Source organism: Mastigoproctus giganteus, chromosome 13, assembly GCF_048544385.1.
Source record: "Mastigoproctus giganteus isolate SK-2022 chromosome 13, ASM4854438v1, whole genome shotgun sequence".
NCBI lineage: Eukaryota > Metazoa > Arthropoda > Arachnida > Uropygi > Thelyphonidae > Mastigoproctus > Mastigoproctus giganteus.
Genome location: NC_143587.1, coordinates 105537812 through 105562077, shown reverse-complemented (window position 1 = coordinate 105562077; position 24266 = coordinate 105537812). Strand labels below are relative to the sequence as shown.

Genomic DNA, 24266 nt, shown 5'->3' with positions numbered 1-24266 from the left:
TGCTAACAATTTCTTTAATGAAGTTTTCACAAACTAATGAATTAAATGATAACGAGCATTTTATCAAAAGTTTTTTTTTAAACTAAAAGCATTTATCAAATTCATTTAATATGCCTTTGGGCTACCAATGTATTACTTTGCATATCAAGTACTTTTGAAAATAAAATCAAAATGCTCATTAAAACATAAATAAACAGAACGTTATAATTACATGAACATCAAACACAATGGGTCTAACTTATGGCTGTAGCCAATCTTATTACTCAGCTTTTCTCAGAACATTCATCACCAACTTGCCTCCATTCCTTGGATGTAAATAAAACCATGATGCTTTGAGAAAGAACAATGAGGCCTTGGATGAGATAAAGGCTTGGTACTGTTAAAATATATCAAATTTGACATGTTTTGTTGTTGCAAGGTTATTCATAAAAGTTATTCATTCCAGGTGTGGGGGGGGGAGAAATTAAAGTAGTCTTAATCACATTTGCTAATATATCTCAAAAAAAAAAAAAAAACCAATACTTCTAATATTTAGACAAAACTTACTCCAATTTTGGAAATGGCAGTGAGTTTTGACTAAATATAGGCACTTTAGCAGTTTGAGATAAAACAGTAAAGTAACAAAACTTAAAGCCAAAGAATCCCATACCATCATATTTACATAATAACAAAATTAGAAAAAAATACAACAGTCATAGTGATATAACAAATTTCACGTTATTCACAGCTGGTAGTCCCTTCTGGCTGAGATGCTACTCCATTATATGCAGAAATGTTAACTTACTTGTTTAACCTTCCTAGACACTTGTTGCACTTCAGCTTTAAGTCTCTTGTAATTGATGAGGTGCGACATTTGCAGAATTGATTCCAAGCTTTAATCTCCCTTTATTTGGCAAGATAGCAGTCTGTACTCCATCAGTGGTTCCAGATGCACTGTCTATTTATTTTTGATTTTAATATAACTGTAGCAGAAGGTGCTAATATCTGATTGTTGATGTGCAAAAGTAAATCTTCAATGGACTTGGACAGAATTATAATCCTTGATATGGATAAGGTTTTTTGTAATTATTCCAATCTACTTTAGAAAATTACTGGGTAATGTGACACATAAGGTTAGAGGCTAATTGCATTTGAATTTTGCAGACAACAGGGAAGTATTTCTGTTGTGTGGATCACTCATCACAGACCATTTCATACTTGGATAGATAGAGGGAGAACCTATTGAGAGATTCAGAGAAGAGCTAATGACTGTTGATAAATGGATATGTGATCCTGTGTTTAGCAGTGTAAGTTGGTAACTATCAAGTAATGATTATATTAACTGACCGCTGGTAGCCACATAATGGGATCACCACAACAGATGATGACCATCCAGATCTCTCAAGATACAAACTGGAGGTTTAAGTTGAGCTACTATATGATACAAACAAATACGTGCACATGAAAAATTTGGTTGAATGTACATAGAAGCTATAATTATAGTGATCCCAATAAAAATGGATATTGACACTACTTCCAAGGTAGTGTGATGATGTATTAGTCTGGAGGAGATAATACATATAATCAGAATAGCAACTCCTTCGCGAAATGGCAACTGTTATTATGTTAGATCTATAACTGGTATTTCTATTTCCGAACTCGGAATAACATGAAAGAAAAATCCTTAAGTGATACAAAAACCAAATTTATTTACATGCATGCTTTAGTAGGCACACATCTTTTTTTGGAAAGGACAATGTAAGCTCACTTTTACCCTAGGCTGCTTTCCAGCAAACATAAATTTCAAAGCATCATCTTATCAGTGAGAGCAGCATCTTCTTGTACATTATTCATGCTACCAATGAGGTGAAATCAAAACTCTGCTAGTCAAAAAAAAGTGGAGTGGATGGGGAGATCCTAATGTTTTTCACAATTTTGAAAAGTTTAAATACATTTTTTTTTTCGTGTTTACTAAAGAGAGAGTTTCAGCTTTATTGAAGTTTTTGAAATTTCCTTATCCATTTCATTGTGACGGATGTACACAGGTGTCAATTTAAAAACTCAGAAAAAAAATTAATATTATCTTTATTAATTAGGACAATATTCATTTTATCTTAACTCTTATCTTCATTTAATTAATTCTCATACACAGTGTGGAAACTGGAAAACGAGACTAATGCTAGAAAAAAATAATAATCCCATTTTTGAGTAAACTAACCTTAGTTTATTCCAAGTAACTTCCTCCTGTGTCCATACACTGCATGCAACAATCACGAAGCGACCAGAATGACTGGTGGAAGGCCATAACTTTGCCAGCCATTCCAGTTGTATACTGTTCAATGTTCTCCTTACAGCTTTTTGAATGGTGTAAATGTTATGAAAATAAGCTTTCAGTGTTGCCTTGAGCTTCGGGAACAAAAAGAAGTCACAGTGCCACTTCTTTTTGTTCTTTTTGGTGACTATAGTGGGTGTAACAGTACATATACAGACTTTTTGCTAGACAAAAACTCCCAAATAATGAGAGCCTTGTGGCTTTGTGTGTTGTCATTCAAGAGGAACCAACTGCCATCTATCTTCTCTATACCAGGGCAACACATGATGGATTCTCTACAACAAATATTTGAAAATGTCTCGATAGTAGGCAGCAGTAACACTTAGGCCATCAGGCACAAACTTCGTGCACAATTCCCTTGTTATCTTAGAAAGTGATGAGCCCTTTCTTGATTTTTGACCTTTCTTGACAAAGTTTTTTGGCTTGGAGAGAGTTTGCTGACTTCCATTCCATACTTTATTGCAAGGTTGTACTGAAAGCATGTCATGACCCAAGACAATCGTATTCAGGAAGTTGGATTTGCTTTCAGTGGCCTCAATGAATTCTCAGCAGTGTTCAACTCATGCCTGTTGCTGACCATCTGTTAATGGATGTGGAAAAAACAATGCACAGACCTTTATTTTCTTCAAACCCTGGATTATTATTTGTTGAATGGTTTCCCTTATTAATGCACAGATGTGAAATCATTCAGAGCATTGCACTTAGATCACTGTTAATGGTTTTCCACACCTTTTCAATAAACTCTTGCATTTGAACTGTTTTTGCTGGGCCTGGATATTCATCATCTCCCAGCAATTCTCTTCCATGGTTGAAACATTTATGCCGGACATATGTGCACAGGACACAAAATTCTCTCCAAACATTTGCTTCATCACTTGAAATCTTTCAATGACATTGCCCAGTTGAACACAAAACTCTATTTTTGCTCTTCACTCCACTGTCCCTCCATAACACAGACACAGGAGAAACATGCAGTTCAGCGCACACACACTACATTCTGTTATGGCAGCAATTTCCACTGACATTGATTGTGGTGCTCGAGGAACAATCACACTTACATTTCATTTTTACTTCTAGTATATGGAAGCACCAGCACTTATCTCATAAGACCAGTTTCGTAACATATATATGAAATATATATGTTCCGAATATTATATTTCATAAAATATAATATTCGACACAACTACACAGTAATAAAATTGAAGGATTATTGAAATATATAATGAGGCAAACAAGTAGGTAAAAAACAAAAGTGGGGATGAGGTTTCTGAGAAATTCAAGGGCAGGAACATTACAAAATTTAAATAAACTACTTGTAATAGCTTAAGCATATTTCTTCGTTATCTAACTTAGACTGGCTTGGTCTTCTGTGAGCCAAAGAAATCTCTCAGTTAATTTTCTGTCAGCAGATAACTGAAAGTTTACTGTATTTGACCAGTTCAAAATTATAAAAACTAAACAAGGATCTCTTTATCCATTCTTCATTTTTTTTAGCCAGCAAAGTTTAAATTACCTAGCAAATTTAATGGTCTCAACAGTCAAAACAAAATAAACTGGTTCCATATAACTTTTCAAAAAAAAAAAAAAAAAAAAAAAACTAATTCAGAACATTCTGATTTCTCATCAGATAGATGTTTTCCAGTGGGAAAAAAAGTAACAAGGAATAATGAATTCCTTGTTACTTTTCACAGCAATCATTACCTGTTCAGTTGCAACATTCCTTCCAGCAAATGTGCACATACGCATTTATTTTAAAATGCTGAAGTTTCATTATCTAAGTATTTATTACTGTACACTCCTGAAATCCAGTAAATAATAAGATTTATCAATTCACTCTAGTAGAAGCACTTTTACCAAAGAAAGCTGATAGATGTCCTAGCCCAAAATATCAACATATTTCATTTTAATTTGCACTATGCCTGCTCTAAAACTAAATCCTAGTATTTAACTGTTCACCTTGGAAACAGCCCATTTGAAAATTACATTTGCAAATTCTTTACCATTACAACCGAAGTAATGTATATTAGGTGATACAAATATATTGAATATGTTACCCAGACACATTTGTGCTTGGGGGATAGGAGATATAACCCCCAAAAACCATTGTAATAGCAAATGATGCAAAAAAGCAATATTATACAGATTACAGAAAAACAAGATTGTACTTTTCATCATTCCTATAACAGAAGAGCATCAGACAAAAAAAACTAACATTCTTCCCACACCACCTGTTCATCCCTTCCAATAGTTTGCCTGGTTCTTCCTTTGATTTATTTAAACTACCCACTTCTACAACAACAGATGGGAATTAGTTCCAACAATCAACTACTTGCTGACTAAAGGCAAACTTCCACACATCTATCCTGAGACCTTCCATCTTCAACATAAACTTATGCTCCATCCTGTGTGCAGTCTGAGCGAGAGGAAGAATGCCATCAGCATCAGCACTGAATTACTCAATTCATTCAAAGCCTTGAACACCTCACTCCAATCTAACTGCCCTTGTTTGTGCCTGTTCCAACACAGCATCATCCTTCCTAAAATGAGACATGCAAATCTGTATGCAGTACTCAAGATGCAGCCTAAGTATCGCCTTATACACTGAGATAACAAACTTTTTATCCTTGTTAGCTTAATTCCTGTATATCATTGACAAAACCCTATGAGCTGTCCTGACAGCCTGTCTGCATTGCTCAGAAAACTTCATATCCAACTGCATAATTACCCAAAGGTCTTTTTCATTTTCCACTATCCTGAGTATATCCAACTGCATAATTACCCCAAGGTCTTTTTCATGTTCCACTATCCTGAGTGAATACTGCACCGTTGGTATTTTAATCTTGGATTACCGCTTCCCATTTTGCAGTACCTTCCTGCCATTTCTCAGCTCATCTGCCTAATTTTTCTAGATCTTGATGAGCACACCTTGATTACTCTCATTAACTACCCTGCCAACATTTGTATCAGAGCAAATTTAAACATTAAGAACATTAATGTTTATCAGGTGGTAGATGACTTTCATCAACCGGTGAAATACCACCACTTTGCTTATTGGAGGCTTGAAGTGGTGAAACCCATGTTTAGTCTCTAGAGTAAAGTTTCCGGCATCCCCCACCCCCTCCCCATACTTCTCCTTCAACCCATGCACGGTACTAAGTACTATAGGTTTTGATACCTTTCGTGTTTGGGGATCTCATAAAAAAAAAAAAAAAAAAAAAAAAAAAAAATTAAGCCTGATAATGCCTTTATCAATATCTCTAATAAATATAGAAAAACAACAATGGGTCCAGCACTGAACCCTGGAGGACTAAACTAATAATATTAGTCCACGAATAACATTCACTGGCAACCACTCTGTCTTCTCCCACTCAACTATCCTTTTATCGATAGCAGTAACTTTCCCTTAAAGCCCGCATGGTTCAAATCTATACAGCAGTCTTTTATGTGCAACAGTATCAAAAGCTTTCCTGAAATACAAGCCTTTAACAAATTCATGCAGTTATTGTAAATTTTTTTTTTTTTTTTTTTTGGTAGTTGTTGGCACATCGGCTTCTGTGGCCATAATGCACCTTCCAAGGTTTTTGGAGTAATTTGATCCAAGCCCGGGACGGGATTCGAACCCACGACCTTTGGGTTGCCAGACAGGCACTTTACCCACCCAGCTAGCCCGGTCGGCTATTGTAATATAACTGCACTCCTGTCTAGATAGCCCTGCATTATTTATTTAATTAGTAACTCCATTAATTTCCCTGGAACAGAAGGATTCTCTTTGTGAATTGGCTTACATTAAGACGTTTGCAGTCTACAGGGACCTCTTGGTCACTGTAGACTGCAGTCATCCTGAATCCAAAGATGCTATCATAATTACGGATAAATCTTTTGCTTATGTTCTGTGCTACATTTTATATGTTTACCTTCAAAAATATCTCATCCACTTTCCTCTCAATTATCACAAAACCATTTAACTCTCCATTAGAATTTGATAAACTTGTTGCATCCCCCATCTCTAAAAATTCCTCATGAATGAATGTATATATAGAATCCCGTGTGTGAATGTAGATGCAAAATTATCACAACTATCACTTTTCCAATTTTTAAAGAAGTGCATAGGATGGATATGTTCCCTATCCCCAAAAGATTGTTGATCGTAGTGGAAAAAATGAAGCAATGATAATTTTCTGGTTCGTTCAACTTTATCAATTTTTAAACACAGGCACTGAGGGGAAATATTTGCTATCCTCACAAGGTTTATCTCTGATAGCTATTCAATATATTCTGAATATAGTGAATATGTAACAGATTTTATACATAGGCGTCAAAGCTACACATGGGTGTTCGTGATTAGATGGCTCAGCCTCTCCTTTATTCTCAACTGCTCCCTAGATAATTAGAGATCTACAATAAATTAATGGTTACAAACACTTTTAAGTTTATATTTTCTAAGTATTACAGATTTTGTGATTTAATTCTGTTTATCCTTTAATTCATTATAGCAACTATTTTGTTACTTACCTAAACCTTCATTTTCGATTTCCTCTATATCATCAAATTCTAAACATTCCACAAATCCATGCAATAAAGTTTCACAATCTCTCTATTAAAAAAAAAAAAAGAATTAATGATTAAAACGAAAAATGAAATAGTGGCTCAAACAATGATATAAACACGTAGCAATTATTGAGGTAGAAATTTACAGAAATACTGAGAATATACTGTAAGCTGCTACTATAAAAAACTGACATGTTACACTTGACATGTTAAATGTGGGCAATCTTCAGCATTATATACACATGGCAGATTAAAACATCTGAAAAAAAAAAAAAAAAACTCAGCAATCAAAGTCATTATGGCTGAAAATATAACTTTGCCCCAATGAGGGTCAGAGATAAATGGAGCTGGTATCAAAAAAGCTAAGAAACAAATATTGCATTAATACAGAAAAGGAAAAAAACATGTGGAATTAAAACACAATAAAGTAGATTAACTTAAACACTTATTTCGTATGAGCATACTGCAGAGACTACAGCTACAGCAAATATTCTTCTTTGCTAGAAATAATACTGTTACCAGTACAAAAATAAAAATCTGAACAATGCAATTAGTTAACAACTGAAATTAAAGAAATTAAAATTAGAAATATAAGAGTAACTACCCTCACCATGGGAAGCACTCCACAGAATTGAGCTCCAATGGCTCAAATGCAGCCTGTAATCCAAACTAAAGACCACAGAAGAGAGTCCCACTAGTGAATACAGACACTTCAAAAAATTAATGATATAAAAGAATACAGGATAAGAAAAAAATAAATAAATAAATAAGGAAAATAAAGAAAAGGGATAAGAAGGTATGATTCCTCAGGAGGCATCCCTACCTATAAATCCCCAAAATATCTCTCCAATTTTCTCTCAATTATCACAAAATCAGTTAGCCCCCCCACTAGAATTTGATAAACTTCTGGCCTCTCATCTCTATATTTCTATAGTGAACTGCTGAACAGTCAAGTATTCACTGTTGCCGCTGCATGACCTATAACTAAATAAATAAGTAAATATATACTCAATTTTCCCTACGTTCTATTAATATTTTAGGAATAAACAAGGAGTTACTTTTATTCAGTCAGTAGGATTTCTTCTTAAAGGGAAGAAATTTTAGTGGATTTTAAATTCATTGATTTTATCATAATTTTATCATATTTTAGCAGTATTTCACTCGTATTTTAAATTCACGTTTATGACAAAATGTCTTCCATCAGTAAAGGTTGCATGGTAATTTGATATTTCCAGGGTCAGGTTGGGGTTCACCACTACGATCCTGGGGTGTTGGACTACACGTGTTGATAGTGAGGAACATGAGTTTTAAATTTCAAATTTTTTAACATTATTTTAACAAATCATTTTATAATTTATTCATATAAGGAGAGTTGGTTAGTAAGAAATCCTACTGACTGAATAAAAGGTAACTCCTTGTTTATTCCTAAAAAAAATGACCTGTAACAGAAGAACCTAAAAAAAAAAAAAAGACGAATCTAAATATGTGAACCCTCTATGATTAACATATTCTTTTACTTCATTAATTTAAGGACCTGAACATGAAATTTGGTATAAAGGTCAAAAAGAATATTTTAAATATGTCCTGAAGTCTCCAAAAGGATCAGAGCAGCCATTCTAAATTTATTGCAATATTTCTCTGGAGCATGCAGTTCAACAATTGGAACAGTTATTGCTAAGTTTCCAGGGGATTGGTGAACCATAGGCTGAAATCTGGTGTTGATCTGACTTTTTTCTTGAGTCAATTGTCTACATTTGAAAAAACAAAAACATCCTGAATTTTTATTGGTCCAATTTTAATGAAATTTAACCTATTGACATGATAACTGATACAAAGGTATTGAGGAAAGATCATAAAAATCTATCAGCTGTAAGCTGAGTTGCTAAATACAAATAGACTGCCTAGGGGGTTAACGATTTATACGTTGCACTCAGGAAGTGTTTAACAAAACCATACCACATAGCATTCACGTGACAAGCAGCTGTGAGGTGAGTTTGTGTAGCTTTTGGGGGGAGGGTTGTTGTTGTTGTTTGGTTTTTAGGAGCATTAGCAACTAAGGCCATATTACTCCGAGATATGTGGTGGTCATTCCCTGACCTTTCCGCATTCTCCGTATTTGTGGTGATGGGCTCGAACCCCGGTCTAATCAAGAAGCGTGTGCTACGCACTGCTGTTGCTCCTGCCCACCTGGCTATGGAGGTGCCTTGGGGGGGAGGGGCACAGAAGTTAATCTATTAACATGACAACTGATACAAAAGTCCTGCAGAAAATTCTAAACAGGCACTGAAATTATGAAAGTATCAGACCTGCTGTTCCAGATTTATCACAACATTTCTGTAGGGAAGGAGGGAGGGACTAATGGGAGAGGGAGGGCCAAAAAATTGCAATTGGACTTGAAACCTCCACATGGAACAACAAAACATGGAATAAAATTTAATGCCTATCCAATTTTCCTTTCAGAGTAGTGACTGTTTTTTGGAGGGAGGGACAGAAGTAAATATATTAACATGACAACTGATACAAAGGTCCTGCAGAAAGTTCTAAATAGGCACTGAAATTATGAAAAATATCAAAGCTGCTGTTCCAGATTTATCGCAACATTTCTCTAGAGGGGGATTAAGGGAGGGGGAAAGCCATGAAAATGGAATTTGACTTGAAACCTCCATAGGGAACAACAAAACATGAAATAAAAGTTTATGCTTATCCCATTTTCCTTTCAGAGCAATGACTGTTTTTTTTGGGGGGGGGGATGGAAGCTATATAATCTAACTGGTCTTAAAAACTTCTCAAGAACCAAGAAAAGACAAATATTTGGTATCAATCCAACTTTTCCTTCTTGTACAAAGAGAATGAATGGATATCAAATTGGAATCAATCCTAAAACTCAAGGACTAATGTAACATACACTTGAAAAATTTTGTGTCACTCTAAGATTTTATTTTTGAGCACTGGTTCAAAAATCATCTTTTCATCTCATATTTTAATTAAATATGGGATTGCTGGATATAAGCAAACTAAAGCTGTTAACTAGTGTTATTATTTCATAAATCCATATCATATTTGATATAAAAACAATAAATGAAATTTTTACGTGATTTATTAAAAAGCTAATTAGAATTTCATTTTTATTCAATCAGTTAATAACAGTTTTATTCAAATCAATTATATTTGATTTGAATAAAACTGTTAACAACCGAGATGTTGATGAAGTAAAATCTGCTAACCATAATCATATGAATGGATGATTACAACCACTCAGCCCAGCAGTACTAACAATTTGAATCATAACTATAATCAAACAGGTCAAATGATTTATCATAACCTCAAGTGAACCAATTATATCCTCTTGATTATGCTCATTAGTAAAATAAAGTACATGAGGAAGGCAGTAAGAATCAAGTGCAGATAAATAACATATATTAGAACTATTAGGTTTACTTACCTCATCCATAATAAATATAGTTGCGAGGTGCTGTGCTATTTGGGCATTAGCACACAAAAGATGCAAAATGCGGACAGCAGCAAGTGCATGTTCTGGTAAGTTAGTGTTATAAGTAATGTACCTGAAAAAAATATAGTCGTAAGTATCATTTTCCTCTCAATATCATTTAACAGAAAAATATAAACAACTATGAGGGCCATTACTAATAAAATAGGTAAACATTGATTTTGAAAAGTAAAGAGAGAGTTACCAAAAAACAAATCTCAAAAAAACTTATTGCATTTTAATAATTATTTTGGAATAGATGAGACTCAATGTGAAACAAAGAAGGTACAATATGAAACAAAGAAGATTTAGATTTAAAAAAAGGGTTATGCCAATAACTTAGTGAGCAATGAACATGAATAACAAAAGTAAGTAGTATAAAGTCAATTGGCAATGATATTAATATAAGGTATGAGCTTTTCCCATTGCAATATACCTTCATTTCTCATGCTAAGAATGTATTAATGATGTAGAGAGTAATCCTATATTTAGATAAGAGGAGTGTTAAATTCATGGAGCAGCCAGAAAGGAAACTGGTGGAGGAAGCCTTCTAAACATTACTTGCACATCCTATGGGATTAACATGACAAACAAATTCAAACATACATTCTACTTGTCATCCAGGTAGTAGTAGTAGTGGCATGTGATGCAAGAAAGCATGTGTATGAGCTTATGCAGCATCAGCCAAAAAAAAAAAAAAAAAAAAATCACACCATTCCCTCTAAATGCCTGTCCAGTTCCTCCTTAAATTTATTCAACCTATCAACTTCCACAACGACAGATGGAAGTTTGTTCCAGCAATTAACCACCCGCTGGCTAAAGGCAAATTTCTGCACATCTATTCTACATCTGTCTTTTCTTAATTTGAATTTATGCCCCCTTAGGTTCGTAATCTGAACAAGTGGAAGGATCCCATCAGAATTCAGCGTGCTTAACCCATTCAAGGCCTTAGACACCTCAATCAGATCACCGCGCAGGTGCCTAGTCTCCAGCCACTGCAATTTGAAGAACTAACAGGTGAACTTATACAGGTGAACTCTGTATGATATGAAATAGTATACTACAAAATTATCATTGTCCATTAATGAGATCCACACTGCAAGTAACTGCATGCCAGTTATTGTCAGGTGGATTCTGAACATTTTCTCAGCTTAAAATAAGTTCAGATAATATCAATAACTTTTTAAAGTTTGTAATATTTGCACATCAGGCTTTAGCCTAATGTGCAAGCATAATAAACTGCGTGAAGTTTTTAAAAAGAGATATTAATATTTATTTACCTGTATGTTTACTTTTCAATGTGAAAAAAAAAAGTCTGTATTCTAATGATAATCCAAGTTCCAAAAAAACTTGTATAATATTACATCACAGCCTATAGTTCTTCAACTATTTGCAACTTAAATCTATCTAATGGTTAAGCATACATAGATTGCAAAAAGAAATGTAATTCATGAGCTCACATTGATTGCCAGCCATGTTCACAAGCAATTATAACATGCTAAACAAAAGAGAAAGACACACACAGAACAGATGTTATGAAAATAGTAATAGAGGCATCTGATGCAAGAAAGCAAGCATGAGCTTATGTAGCATCAGCAAAAAAAAAAAAAAAAAAAAATTAACACAGCCATTTCCTCTAAAAGTTTGTCCAGTTCTTCCTTGAATTTATTTAAGCTGTCAACTTACACAATGACAGGTGGAAATTTGTTCCAGCAATTAACCACCCACTGCCTAAAGACAAATTTCCGCACATCTATTCTATAACTGTCTTTCCTCAATTTGAATTTATGCCACCTCAGGTTTGTAATCTGAGCAAGCGGAAGAAACCCAACAGAAGTCAGTGTGCTCAACCCATTCAAGGCCTTATACACCTCAATCAGATCATCTCGCAGGTGCCTAGTCTCCATCCGCTGCAATTTGCAGAATTTAAGCCTTTCTTGGTAAGAGGACCCCGTCATTCCCCTCACCAATCTTGCTGCCCTTCTCCGTACACACTAGCAAATCTACATCCTAAAATGATGGCTCCAGACCTGTACACAATACTCAAGGAGTGGCCTGACCATTACCTGATACAAAGGGATAATCACCTCCTTTTCCTTACTACCAAAATTCCTGTATATCATTGACAATACCTCATGACAGGCAGCCTGTCTGCATTGCTAGAAAACTTCATATCTGACAGCACAATTACTCCCAGGTCTTTTTCATTTTCTACCACCATAACTGTAGTACCATACAGTTGGTAGATTTCTCTAGGGTTACTTCTACCCATATGCAGTACTTTGCATGTGTAGAGTTGCCACTTCTCATCACATCTGCCCAAATCTTCTAGATTCTGTTGCAATAGCACACTGCCATTACTGTCGTTAACAACCCTGCCAACCTTTGTATCATCTGCAAATTTCGACATTACGCCTGATATACATTCATCAATATCATTGATGAATATAAAAAACAACAGCGGGCCCAACACCGATCTCTGGGGGACTCCACTAATAACGTTAGTCCACAAAGAGCAGCATCCATTGATTACCGCTCTCCGTCTTCTCCCCCACCCCAAACCAGCCTTTTACCCATTGTAGCAACTTACCCTTAATACCAGACTGCTTCAATTTCTACAGTAGTCTTCCATGCACAATAGTGTCAAAAGCTTTCCTGAAATTCAAGTATATGACATCAAAATTATTTCTTGTAACCACATCATATTATACAATCAAATTAGTCAGACAAGACTTTCCCCTAACAAAGCCATACCATATCTGAATTATTAGTGCAGTCTTGTCTAGTTGATCCTGTAATGCATCTTTAACCAGTGACTCCATTATTTTCTCTGTAACAGAAGTTAAACTAACTGGTCTGTAATTACTGTTGTCATCCTTAGATCCCCCCTTTGTGAATTAGAGATACATTTGCTCATCTCCAGTCCATGTGGAGGGACTTCCCCGTGAGTCCAAGTATGCACTCATAATTATGGCTAAGGGTTTGCTTACTTCCTTTGCCGCCTCCTTTAATATAACTGGATAGATCCCATCCATCCTAGCCTTTCTTGTTTAACTTCAACAATTTCTCCTACATTTTGCTCTCAGTTATTACAAAATCATTAAGCACCCTGATACAATTTGATAACCTTCTGCCATTTTCAAACCTTAATAACTCCTCATGTGTGAATGTAGATGCAAAATACTCATTCAGTTTGTTTGCTATCTGAGCAGGATCATCAACAGTCGAACCATCGATATCAAGTGGACCAATCAGATTCATCCCCTTCCTTTTAGAGTTTATATAAGTAAAGAAATCCTTGCTGTTTTTCTTGGCATCTTTTGCCAAGGATTTCTCGTAATCTGCCTCCGCCTGCTGAACCTCCTTTGTGACTTGATTACAGATTAACTTATATCTGTTATAGGCTTCTGTGTTGCCTGATAATTTATATGCATCCCATGCATTTTTCTTCTCTGCTCATTAGTTCATCTGACATCCATTTAGGCCTAAACCATGAACAATATTTCTTAATGGGTATGAAAAGTCTAGTAACTTCCACAATTAGTTCCTTGAATGCCTCCCACTTAAAATTTTCTGTTGGTAACATCATCAGTTTGTCCCACTGTACAGAATTTAAAAATTCTCTCAGACCACTGTAGTCACCTTTAGGGAAGCAAAAACCCTTCCCTTTACCCATGATGGCAATTATATCTATAAGTAAATCTCACATCAATACACTGTGATTACTTGTCCCGTACACTGTGATCACTGCCACCTAATGGTTCCTTCATCTGCAAATGCTTAATGCACAAATAATCACTGCTGATAACCAGATCAAGAGTATTACACTCTCTGGTTGCCTTTCAAACATGCTGCTGCAGAAAATAATCATCCAATAAATCTACAAAAGTCTTGCTAGCGTGTGAGTGAACATTCTACAAGTTCCAGTCAATATCTCGTAAGTTAAAATCCAACATTATAACACAATCTGATTTACTGGCCCATTCTATTTCTCCGTATAATTGTTCGTTTTACTCATTAGACCTATAATACACTCCTACTCTCTAGAGTAGGAGTGTATTAAAGGCTTGCTTTCCCAGTGCTTATTGTACGCCAAACAAACTCAAAGTTGCACTGTCCATCTATGTCAACTAGATGCACTTCCTTAGATTTTGTTTTTCTTATTTAACAGCATAACCACTCCTCCCTTCCTATCCTGTCTATTCTTTCTGTACACATTGTAGTCCCCAAATTCCAATTCTGCATTCCTAATATTTGTTTGACACCATGTCTCTGATATCACAACAATATCCACCTTTGTTGTCTTCACAAGCACTTCAAATTCATCAAATTTATTTAATAATAAATATATAAAGATATCAAAGATAATGTTTACTTTGAAAAATAATAATAAAGAGTAATATAAAGGTTGGCTTTATACAGGATTATTTCTTAAAGGATAGTGTACCACAAGTTTAGTATGAGGTTAGCACTGATTAGATGTGTGGTAAAAATTTGCTATGTTCTAAATACTAAGTATTGATGGTTGCATATGCCAATCTGTTTTAGATAGAAGCCTTTTTCAGCTTTAATTTGGTTATTCAGAAGTGATAAGACATTGGGCAAATCCTGTGGTGCAGATGGGAAAAATTTCTTCTTGAACATATCACAAGTTGGAGTCAGAATGAGATGGACAGTAATTACAGTATTATATACATGACAGAGCAGGTTCCCAGCTGTGAGTAGATATCACAGTAAGATATGTATGCCCTATTAGTAGAGAGTCAGTGTGACTTCTTGCTGGTTGGCTCAAAGGCATGAGAGCCACAGTTGGAGAACCAGTTTTCATATGTTATAGTTTTTATTAATTTGGTCTTGCCAGCTTAGCTGCCATTAATGTTTGCAACTGTTTTGGTGAATCTGTTTAAAGTGTTCACAAAATATCTTCTGCCCATAAGTTAGTTAGTGGTGTGCAGACTGACTCAGCAGCAGTGTCAGCTGCTTCATTGCTCAAGGTCTCAATGTGACTCAGAAGAACTCTTTATTGCATACAAAAGATATCCTAGAGAAACATCTCTCTTTGCTTTGTTGAGAAAAGACCAATGCTGATTCTAAGGATTGCTTGAGAACAGGGTGAGAAGCCACAGCATTCAGTGACCATAGAGCATCATCGTATATTATTGTAGATTGTTGATTTTATGTGTTCTAGATCTATTTGTATTGTTGTTAATTTTGCAATATATATACTGCATGCAACTGGCAGCTATTTTTGACAGGACTGTATCAGAAAATACTGTGGTCAGTCCTACTTGGTTTCTCTCTAACTTATCTGGTATATACTGGGATGAAGTCTGAGTACTGCTCATTGATCAAGGCATACAGTTGTAAGAAATTCTCTTGTTGTTGGAAAGCATATTTTTTGTCAAATTCTGGAGTTTAAAGTTGCAATTTGGTGGAGTTAAGCTCCCCAGTGGAGAAATAAGTTGTTGGTGTTTTATTCTTAAAGGTCTGCTAATTGATGGACAGTTTGATACAGCACCTCTGAGCATGATGTTAATAATATTAGCAACCTGTGATGATGTTCAGGATATTGTATTTTTGATGCACATTGTAACATTAATTGTATCCTGCTTGAGAGTGGGGATTCATAAGCTTCTCCAGATAGGATATGAATTGGTGATGTATGAAAGACTCCCAAAGAGAGGAACACAGCACTGTGGTAGCTCGGGTCAAGCCAGTAAAGGCACTGGGTCTTATGGACAATGATGTCCAGTAATCTAGCTCAGACCTGATTAGAGCTCTATATAATCGGAGTTGAGTATAGTGATTAGACTGCCACTTGGTGGATGAGAGGATTCTCGAACATTTATCTTTCTCAGGCAAGAAGTTCTAAGCGCTTTAACTTGTTCCAGAAAGGTCACAGTTTATGATCATATATGATTTATAATAAACAAAAACTTTTGCACACTGCCTGAATTAGTTGTCCACTGTCTATTCAGAATCTGGGCAGAAATTATATTGATGACAAAAATGGATGCAGATTTTTGTTCCCTTTTGCATAACTAGAATCCATTGCACCCCCAGACTAATTTTATTGATGGCATAGAGTAGCTGTCTCTCTACTGTATGCATGTTTTAGGAGTGGCAGGAGATGCTGAAATCATCAACATACATTGCTCATAATTGCACAATTATCTGAATTGGAAAGGTGTGGCACTGCAGGAAGCTCTGCAGTGCCACACCTTTCAAGAAAGTAAGAATCTGTGGCTGTAAAATTGATTAAGAATTCCATATCTCCAGGTGGTGTCATAGGCTCTGTTATAGCAAAGCACCATAATCTAATGGTCTGATCAAAGAAAAACATTTCATATTGAATCTTCCAATTTTACCAAACTATCTAGTGCGGTCCTGTTCTGTCTGATCTTGAGCTGTCTGTGGTTCTAAAATCTTGCATGGGTAGGTGGTTAAAACAATGCATTCTGTAAGGAACAGGACTGGAAGGGTTTTTTCCTGGTTTCAAGAAAGTAAGATCAATAGAATGCTTCTATCATTCTGCCAGTTTGGGCAGTATTCTTTATAGATTCAACTGGAGAGGAGAAGAAAAGTGATTGTAAAGAACTTTCAGTTCTGTCTGATTGTTGAGTAATAAATGTCGTCTTGTCCCTCAGTTTTATGTCCAGATAAGGATAGCACACTTTTTACTTTATATATCATAAAAGTTTGTATATATCTTTCATCCCAATTTGAGTGTTTGAGTGAAAGTTTATCTTGTGCTTTTATATTTATGCTTTACATGTGAAAATTTTGGCAACTGGATGCCACTGATGAGACAAGTGCAAATGTCTACTCAAGCACATTTGCAATTTGTGGTAATTCAGCAATGTTCTGACCCTGCCAAATTATAATTAGAATAGGGTTGCCATGGTATCTTGCCACTTGTTTTCATGATGGCTCACCCGATATGTATTGGGAATTGGTGGCATTATTTATTGTTAAGGCAAAACATACTGAAGAGGCCTTTTAGTTGGTTCTTCTAATGAATTTGGCCCTTGCTTGTGCTTATTTACATTGAATGAGGTTGGCTGTATTTGGATTATAGTGGAAGTTATTAGGTGTTCTATTTTGTTCCCTTTTGACTACAAGGTGATCACTGTTCCATGAAGTTTCTGGGGGTGTTGGTAGTTTCACAGATGTTTCTGGAATGGTATTATTAGCAGAATATGAAAATTTATTTGTTATACATGTAATTGCTTCACTGGGTAAAGACTGCTGAATTGTCTGCAAGTCCAGTGTTGCTAGAGCTTGATATTTTGTCCAATCTACTTTCTCAAGTTACCATTTTGGATTTCTATTAGGGAGATCAGATTATAATTGGAAAGTGATTGCTGTGGAGATAATCAGATGCATTCCACTCAAACAAGAGAGTTATAGAACAAATATTGTAAGATATGACACCAGTCCCTTAACAAAAACCGTTCAAATTTCAGTTACTACAGTATATTAACTGCGAGTAATTGCATAAAGTACAAACTTTGCTGCTAGCTCTTCAGTTCACAAATCACTAAATAACAAATGCGCATCATGATCAGTGACAATCACATCACTTCTTTCAAAGTCTGTCAGTGATTGGTCATTGTGCGTCTGTTATTCACTTCACACACAGACAGTAAAGTGTGTAATTGTGTTGCCTCCTTGACTCTCAGTGATAAACCCACATGATATTTTACAAAAATGGATAATCAAAAGAGGGAATTGACCAACAAAGGTGAAAGGGCAGCAAAGAAATGAAAAGTGATAGCGCTGGAAGTGAAATTGGATGTGAGTAGAAGATTTGAAAATGGCGACAGCAAAGCAAAGATAGGATGAGACCTAGGCCTGCATGAAGCTGCAGTACAAACAATATTGAAAAAGGCTGATGAATATAAAAAAACAAGGTAAAGTTGCTTCAATATCTTTTAGTTTAAATTGGACTAGGAACAGAAAGGTGCTTATGGTTGAAGTGGAGCAGTTACTTCTACTTTGGATTGAAGACTAATAAAAAAAAATCCCAATTAGTTTGGCTAACATTAAGGCCAAAGCATTGAAGTTAGTTGCCATGTTGAAATAAAACGGTAATTACAAGGAGACCGAAACTTTTACTGATGAAAGGCTGGTTTCATCGTTTCAGAAGTCGGCATGAACTGATTAATGTTAAGCTGTCTGGTGAAGCTGCTGTGAAATTTGCACCCAGATTCCAAGGATTAGTTAAGGCAGGTGGTTATAATGATGGTCAAATATTTAAAATTGATGAGAGAGTCTTTTTTGGAAGGGAACTCCATCAAGAACTTATGCAATGAAAGATGTAGGATCTCAAAGTGGCCATAAAGGAGTTAAAGATTAACTCTTTTATTAGGAGGTAAAGCAGAGGGTGACTTTAAATTAAAAAACTTATGCTTATCTATTGCTCTGAGAATATTAGAGCATTACAAAATTCATAAAGCATCTCTACCGAGAATGTTCAAAATTTCGCCTATCTTGGTTCGCAGATAAACCAGTCCAACTCTATTACTAATGAAATAAATTCCATATCCTGAGTGGAAACAGATGCTTCTATGCATATGAAAAAACTAATGAAGTCCAGAGTAATGAACAGACATTTAAAATTAAGAATATACAAAAGTCTCATCAGACCAGTTGTAACATACGGTTGTGAAGCTTGGACATTACCGAGTAAAGATGAGCAGCTGCTGAGTGTTCAAGTGTAGAATTTTGTGAAAGGTCTTTGGGCCCGTACAAGACATTGATGGATCCTGGAGGATCAGAATGAACCATGAACTTGACAATCTTATTCAGGGTGCGAACATTGTCAAATTTGCAAAGAGCCAGAGCCTTGCCTGGTTGGGACATTTTATGAGAATGGATGACAGCAGAACAACTAAGAGGATAATGAAATGGAAACCTACCAGCAGGAGGGCAAAAGGAAGACCATGAAAATGATCGTAGATGACGTAGAAGAGGACTTAAAGATCACGAGAATAAGAAGATGGAGAAGTTCGACTTCTGGGAAGGATTACTGGTGGAACATTGTTGAGAAGGCTAAGACCCACCCTGGGTTATAACGCCAGAAGAAGAAGTAAGCATCTCTACCAGCCATTTGGCGTGCAAATAAAAGGTCATGAGTCAATAACATTGTCTCTAGACTGGTTTCAATCGTATTTTCGTTCAGCAGTAGAGAGAGATATACTGTAGGTCAAATAATTTAACTCTTAAAGCACTACTACTGTTGGATAATACTCCAAGTCACCCTGATTCTCATAGGGACCTGAATGAAAATGTGAAAATTTTAATTTTTACCACCAAACACAACTTCATTAATTCAGCCAATGGACCAAGGAGCTATTTCAACTTTTAAAGCCTATTATCTTATATGGACTTTCAGACAAGCTATTGACACTACAACTGGAGACTATGCAATTTCTTTAGCTGAGTTTTGGAAGAACTATGACGTAAAGCATGCAAATGAAAACATTCAAGCGTCATGGAAGAAGGTAACAGCAAGTAATATGCGTGCAGTAAAGCAGAAACTTTTACAGCATTGTGCAAATAACTTTGCAGGATTCGAATCGAACATAAATGGAGTTATCCAAGGGTGTTCCATGTAAAACTGGCCCGGCTCATACCGTTGTGAAATTCATTTCTGAAAAACTCCCACGTGATGTTGTTCAAAGAATGAATTTTAGCCAAATCATTTCAGTTTGTGTTGCTCAACAAACAGTCGGTGTTTGGCACTTGTAAGTGATAGGTGTGTGAAAGATCGTCAAGAATGCCATATTCTGTGAAAGAAAGGATTTGTATAGTGGAAGACTATGTACATACTGGATCTTTTAAGGAAACACAGGAATTGTTTTCTGAGAAATTTCCTATTGCTACCATCCCAGCTAAGAGTACTATTCAGTGCTTACTTGCAAAATGGTGGACAACAGGTTCCGTTGTAAACACACTGAGAAATCGTCTGCCCTCTGTTAGGACTCCAGGGATGGCGTTGAACATTCAAAAGAGAATTTTAGTTAGCCCCAGAAAAATCTATCAGGAAATTGTCGCAACAAACTGGAGTGAAACCAACTTCTTTTCATGTACTTCATTACCTGAAACTGAAACCCTATCGCACGATGTGTCCAAGAATTACTGCCACCTGATGCAGCAAAACGTCTGAATTATTGTGAGTGGCTCCTGAACAAGATTGCAGATGGTGAACTCAACCCACTGCTTTATTTCATGAGTGATGAGGCATGGTTCCATCTTTCTGGTCATGTGAATTCTCTAACAATCAATACTAGTGTGCCGAAAATTCTAACAACTTACATCCGAAACCGCTTTACAACCAGAAAATCGGAGTGTGATGTGCGGTTTCTGGCAATCAAATCGAAAGCCCAATATTTTTTGACACTACAGTGAACACAGCAGTTTATCTTCAGATTTTTTGAGAACTTCTACACTCAGTTAACAGAACACGAGAATGAAAACTGCTACTTTCAACAGGATGGCACCACGTGTCACATGTTGCATGAATCACTGGCCCGTGTTCACAACAGTTTCAGAGAAACGTACAGTTGGCAAAGGACTGTGGCCGTCATGTTTTCCAGATTTTTCTTCATGTGACTTTTACCTGTAGAGATATTTGAAAATAAGAGTTTATGCAGCATTCGAAGAAATGTCAAGGTTATCGATGTCACTGTTTTACATCAGGTCACCTTGAATGTGATTACATGAGCACAAAAGTGTATAGATGTACAAGGACATCATTTCCAGCATCACATCCCTTATAACTGTGTACATTTAGAGAGAATAAATAAAGTAACTTTTGATTGAGTTATTTTGTGTTTATCTCACTTTACTCCTCTCTAGATTACTCTAATTATTTTGACAGTGACTGGAGCCGGTTTTACATGAAACATCTTGTAGAAGAAATAGCTAACCATGGGAATGTGGGCACTGCGGCCGTTCGAGAGACTCTAGATATGCAGTCAGAGGAACTTAGTGAAGGCAAACTTATCAACATAAATGAGGAAAGTAGTTGTGACGGAAAGGATGAAGATGTCCCAGAGGAAATGACACTGGCAAAAACTTCACATTAAAGGAACTCTCAGAGATATTTCACGACATTGAAAGTGCAAAGGATAAAACGTTGGAAGCTGATACAAACTTAGAAAGGAGTATTCACCAAGATAATTCACCAAGATATAAGAAAGATGCTCACTTCATATTGTAAGTTATATGACGAGAAGAAGGCGGCAAGCATTGCTCAAACTACTATCGATAAGTTTTTTACAAAGAAATAAAACACTTTAATTCTCAATGTTTCTAATGTTTTAAATCACAGTGTGTTAAATCAATATTAGTTTTACTATTTTTTTCATTTTCCTATACATACATAACTGACAGTAAGAGTTTTTAATGTTTTGACAAAAATTTTTAAAGGTCATGGGCAATCGTAATTTTTTCATATTGATTATTACTTAGTTAGTTAGTTATTTGGTTTTTAGGAGCATCAGCAACTAAGGCCATATTGCTCCAGGATATGCGGTGGTCATTCCCTGACCTTTCCGCATCCTCCGTATTTGGCGGTGACGGGCTCGAACCCCGGTCTAATCAAAAAGCATGTGCTACGCACTGCTGCTCCTTCCCACCTGGCTACGGAGACGTCTATTGATTATTAAGATCGCTTTGCATGGTTTCAGCTTGCACAGTCATTTTTTTTTTTTGGTCCCACACTACCGTGCAAAGCGAGGACTTCCTGTATTTTATTTTTATAATATTTAATGATGAGAATTAATACTGTTTTTTTTTTTTTATCAGAAATCAAATTGATATATCATAGCAATGTGCAGAGAATTTTTTAATTTCACATCAGAAATTCCATTGATTCAAAAATATATATAATAAATGGTGGCTAAAAAATGTCATATAATAAATGGTGGGCCATTTATTATATATATTTTGAAAACGACTGCAGGCTGGAGTTTGCCCACCCATGTCCTATACAATTCTACCTCCATCATTTTTTCACATTCTGTTGGGATAATGTTTCACTAAAAATCCCCAACAATTTGAGAATGAATTTCTACTGAAATTTTGGAAACAGATTGCTGCTAAAACATGCTTTTCCCACAATAAATTAATAACTTCAAGAAGCTATTCACAGGCTAAAGTGCCCTAAATTGTTGTCATTTTAAATTGTCATTATGAGGCAACTTAGTCAGAACAATGAGGTTGTGACCAAGTGATGAAAAGAAATAACATTTGAATAATAATTTTTAGTGCAAGGTCAAGTGAATGAGAAGAATGTCGTATAATTATTATTATTAGGTATATGATGCAAATAAGCCAGAGGCTTTTGCTTCACCAGCTAAACAAAAAAAAAATATATATATATACAAAGGGTACTAGGAAAGTTTTGCAATACAGCTTTGTTTATTTAATTTTTTCAAAGTAATTTCCTCTACATTCAATACACCTCTCCATCCTCCGAAACCAATCTTTAAACCAGTTCTGCCAAGTTTCACTAGGGAGTAAAGCACACTCGTTGTCCCAAGCCCGTAGAAGGTCCTCATCACTGGAAAACCGCCTCCCTTTTAGCTTCATTTTCACATGCGGGAACAGCGCAAAGTCGCAGGGAGCAAGGTCTGGACTGTAGGGAGGGTGCTCGAGAAGTTTCAGTCCTGTCGTGGTCAAATATTCGGTGCAGGCTTTGGCGCGGTGAGCTGGAGCATTATCGTGATGGAGGTACCAGGTGTCCATTCTTGACTTTGGCCGCAGGTTCTTCATAGATCCAATGACTTTAGGCAGGCATTGTTCAGTATACCACTTAGCTGTGACTGTCTTCTGCGTGTCCAAAACGACACGTTCCACAATTCCACTCGATTTGAAAAAGACAGCTATCATTTTCTTCTTTACAGATCGGGATTTTCTGACAATTACGGGTGTGTCGTCATCATCAAAGACCCAAACTTTGTTTTGAGCCTTGGTCGGCAGATCGTAATAGTACAGTAAACCCCCGCTATTCGCGGTATCTGTATTCGCGGTTTCGCGTATTCGCGATCGCCGATTTAATATAAAATGAAACAAAAAAATGTGAATTTTAAAGCGCCGTGAACATTTTCCGCCATAAAAAAACATGGGCGTGGCTAAAATTATCTTTCCCGGTCAAAACAGCGCTCAGTGGGTGAGGGGAGAGGGGTGACAAAATCGCGAGCGTGGATGTTTCCCGCTAATCCAGTATATGTTCAGTATGTGTTATGCGCTTGTCATGGAAGGTTTCGTTGTTTGCTTTTAATTTATAAATTGATATGCTTTACAAAAGTGATAAATCTGCCGTTTTGCAGTTAAAACAGACTTTTTCGAGTGTGTTAACGGAAGAAAGTGACATTATTGTGGACAAGTTCTTTCTAACCCCTACAAAAATATGGCTACGAATAAAAAGAGAAATGTGAAAATATCAAAGAAGGTGACGACATTAGCGAATAAAATTGAATTATTAGACAAAATTTCTAATGGTGAAAGTGTATCCTCAGTGGCAAAGCATTATAAAATCAATGAGTCAACGGTACAATCAATCAAAAAATCGGAAGAAAAAATCCGCCGTAGTATCCGTGAAAACACGCTAATTCTTCAAAAATTTGCTCTGTAACTCGTGATGTTAAATTAGAAAAAATGGAAAAGGCTTTAAATCTGTGGTTGGAAGACCGAATTCAAAATAAAATTCTGTTAAGTTCACTCATCATTCGTGAAAAGGCAAAATTCCTTTATCAACACTTTAGAGAAACTGGTGATAGCACTTGCGGGATAAGTTTTTTTAGCTATAGCAAAGGCACTGGATTGAAAGATTTGTTTGAAATTTCTAATAAATATTAATTACATTTAATATTAAATTGTTTCTTATTTTCATTTCGATGCCATATGCTT

General features: G+C 35.9%; 1 protein-coding gene across 2 annotated transcripts in view; it reads right to left on the bottom strand.

Annotated features, from left to right (window-relative positions):
- The window catches only part of Nup205 (nuclear pore complex protein Nup205), a 738550-nt gene that overhangs the window by 395266 nt on the left and 319018 nt on the right, over positions 1 to 24266 (bottom strand). For both annotated transcript variants that reach the window (XM_090387115.1, XM_090387116.1), the window contains exons 19-20: positions 10302 to 10422; positions 6824 to 6905 (exon numbers count right to left, since the gene is read on the bottom strand). In XM_090387115.1, the coding sequence (XP_090243241.1) occupies positions 6824 to 6905; positions 10302 to 10422 (203 nt within the window). The remainder of the gene's footprint in view (positions 1 to 6823; positions 6906 to 10301; positions 10423 to 24266) is intronic.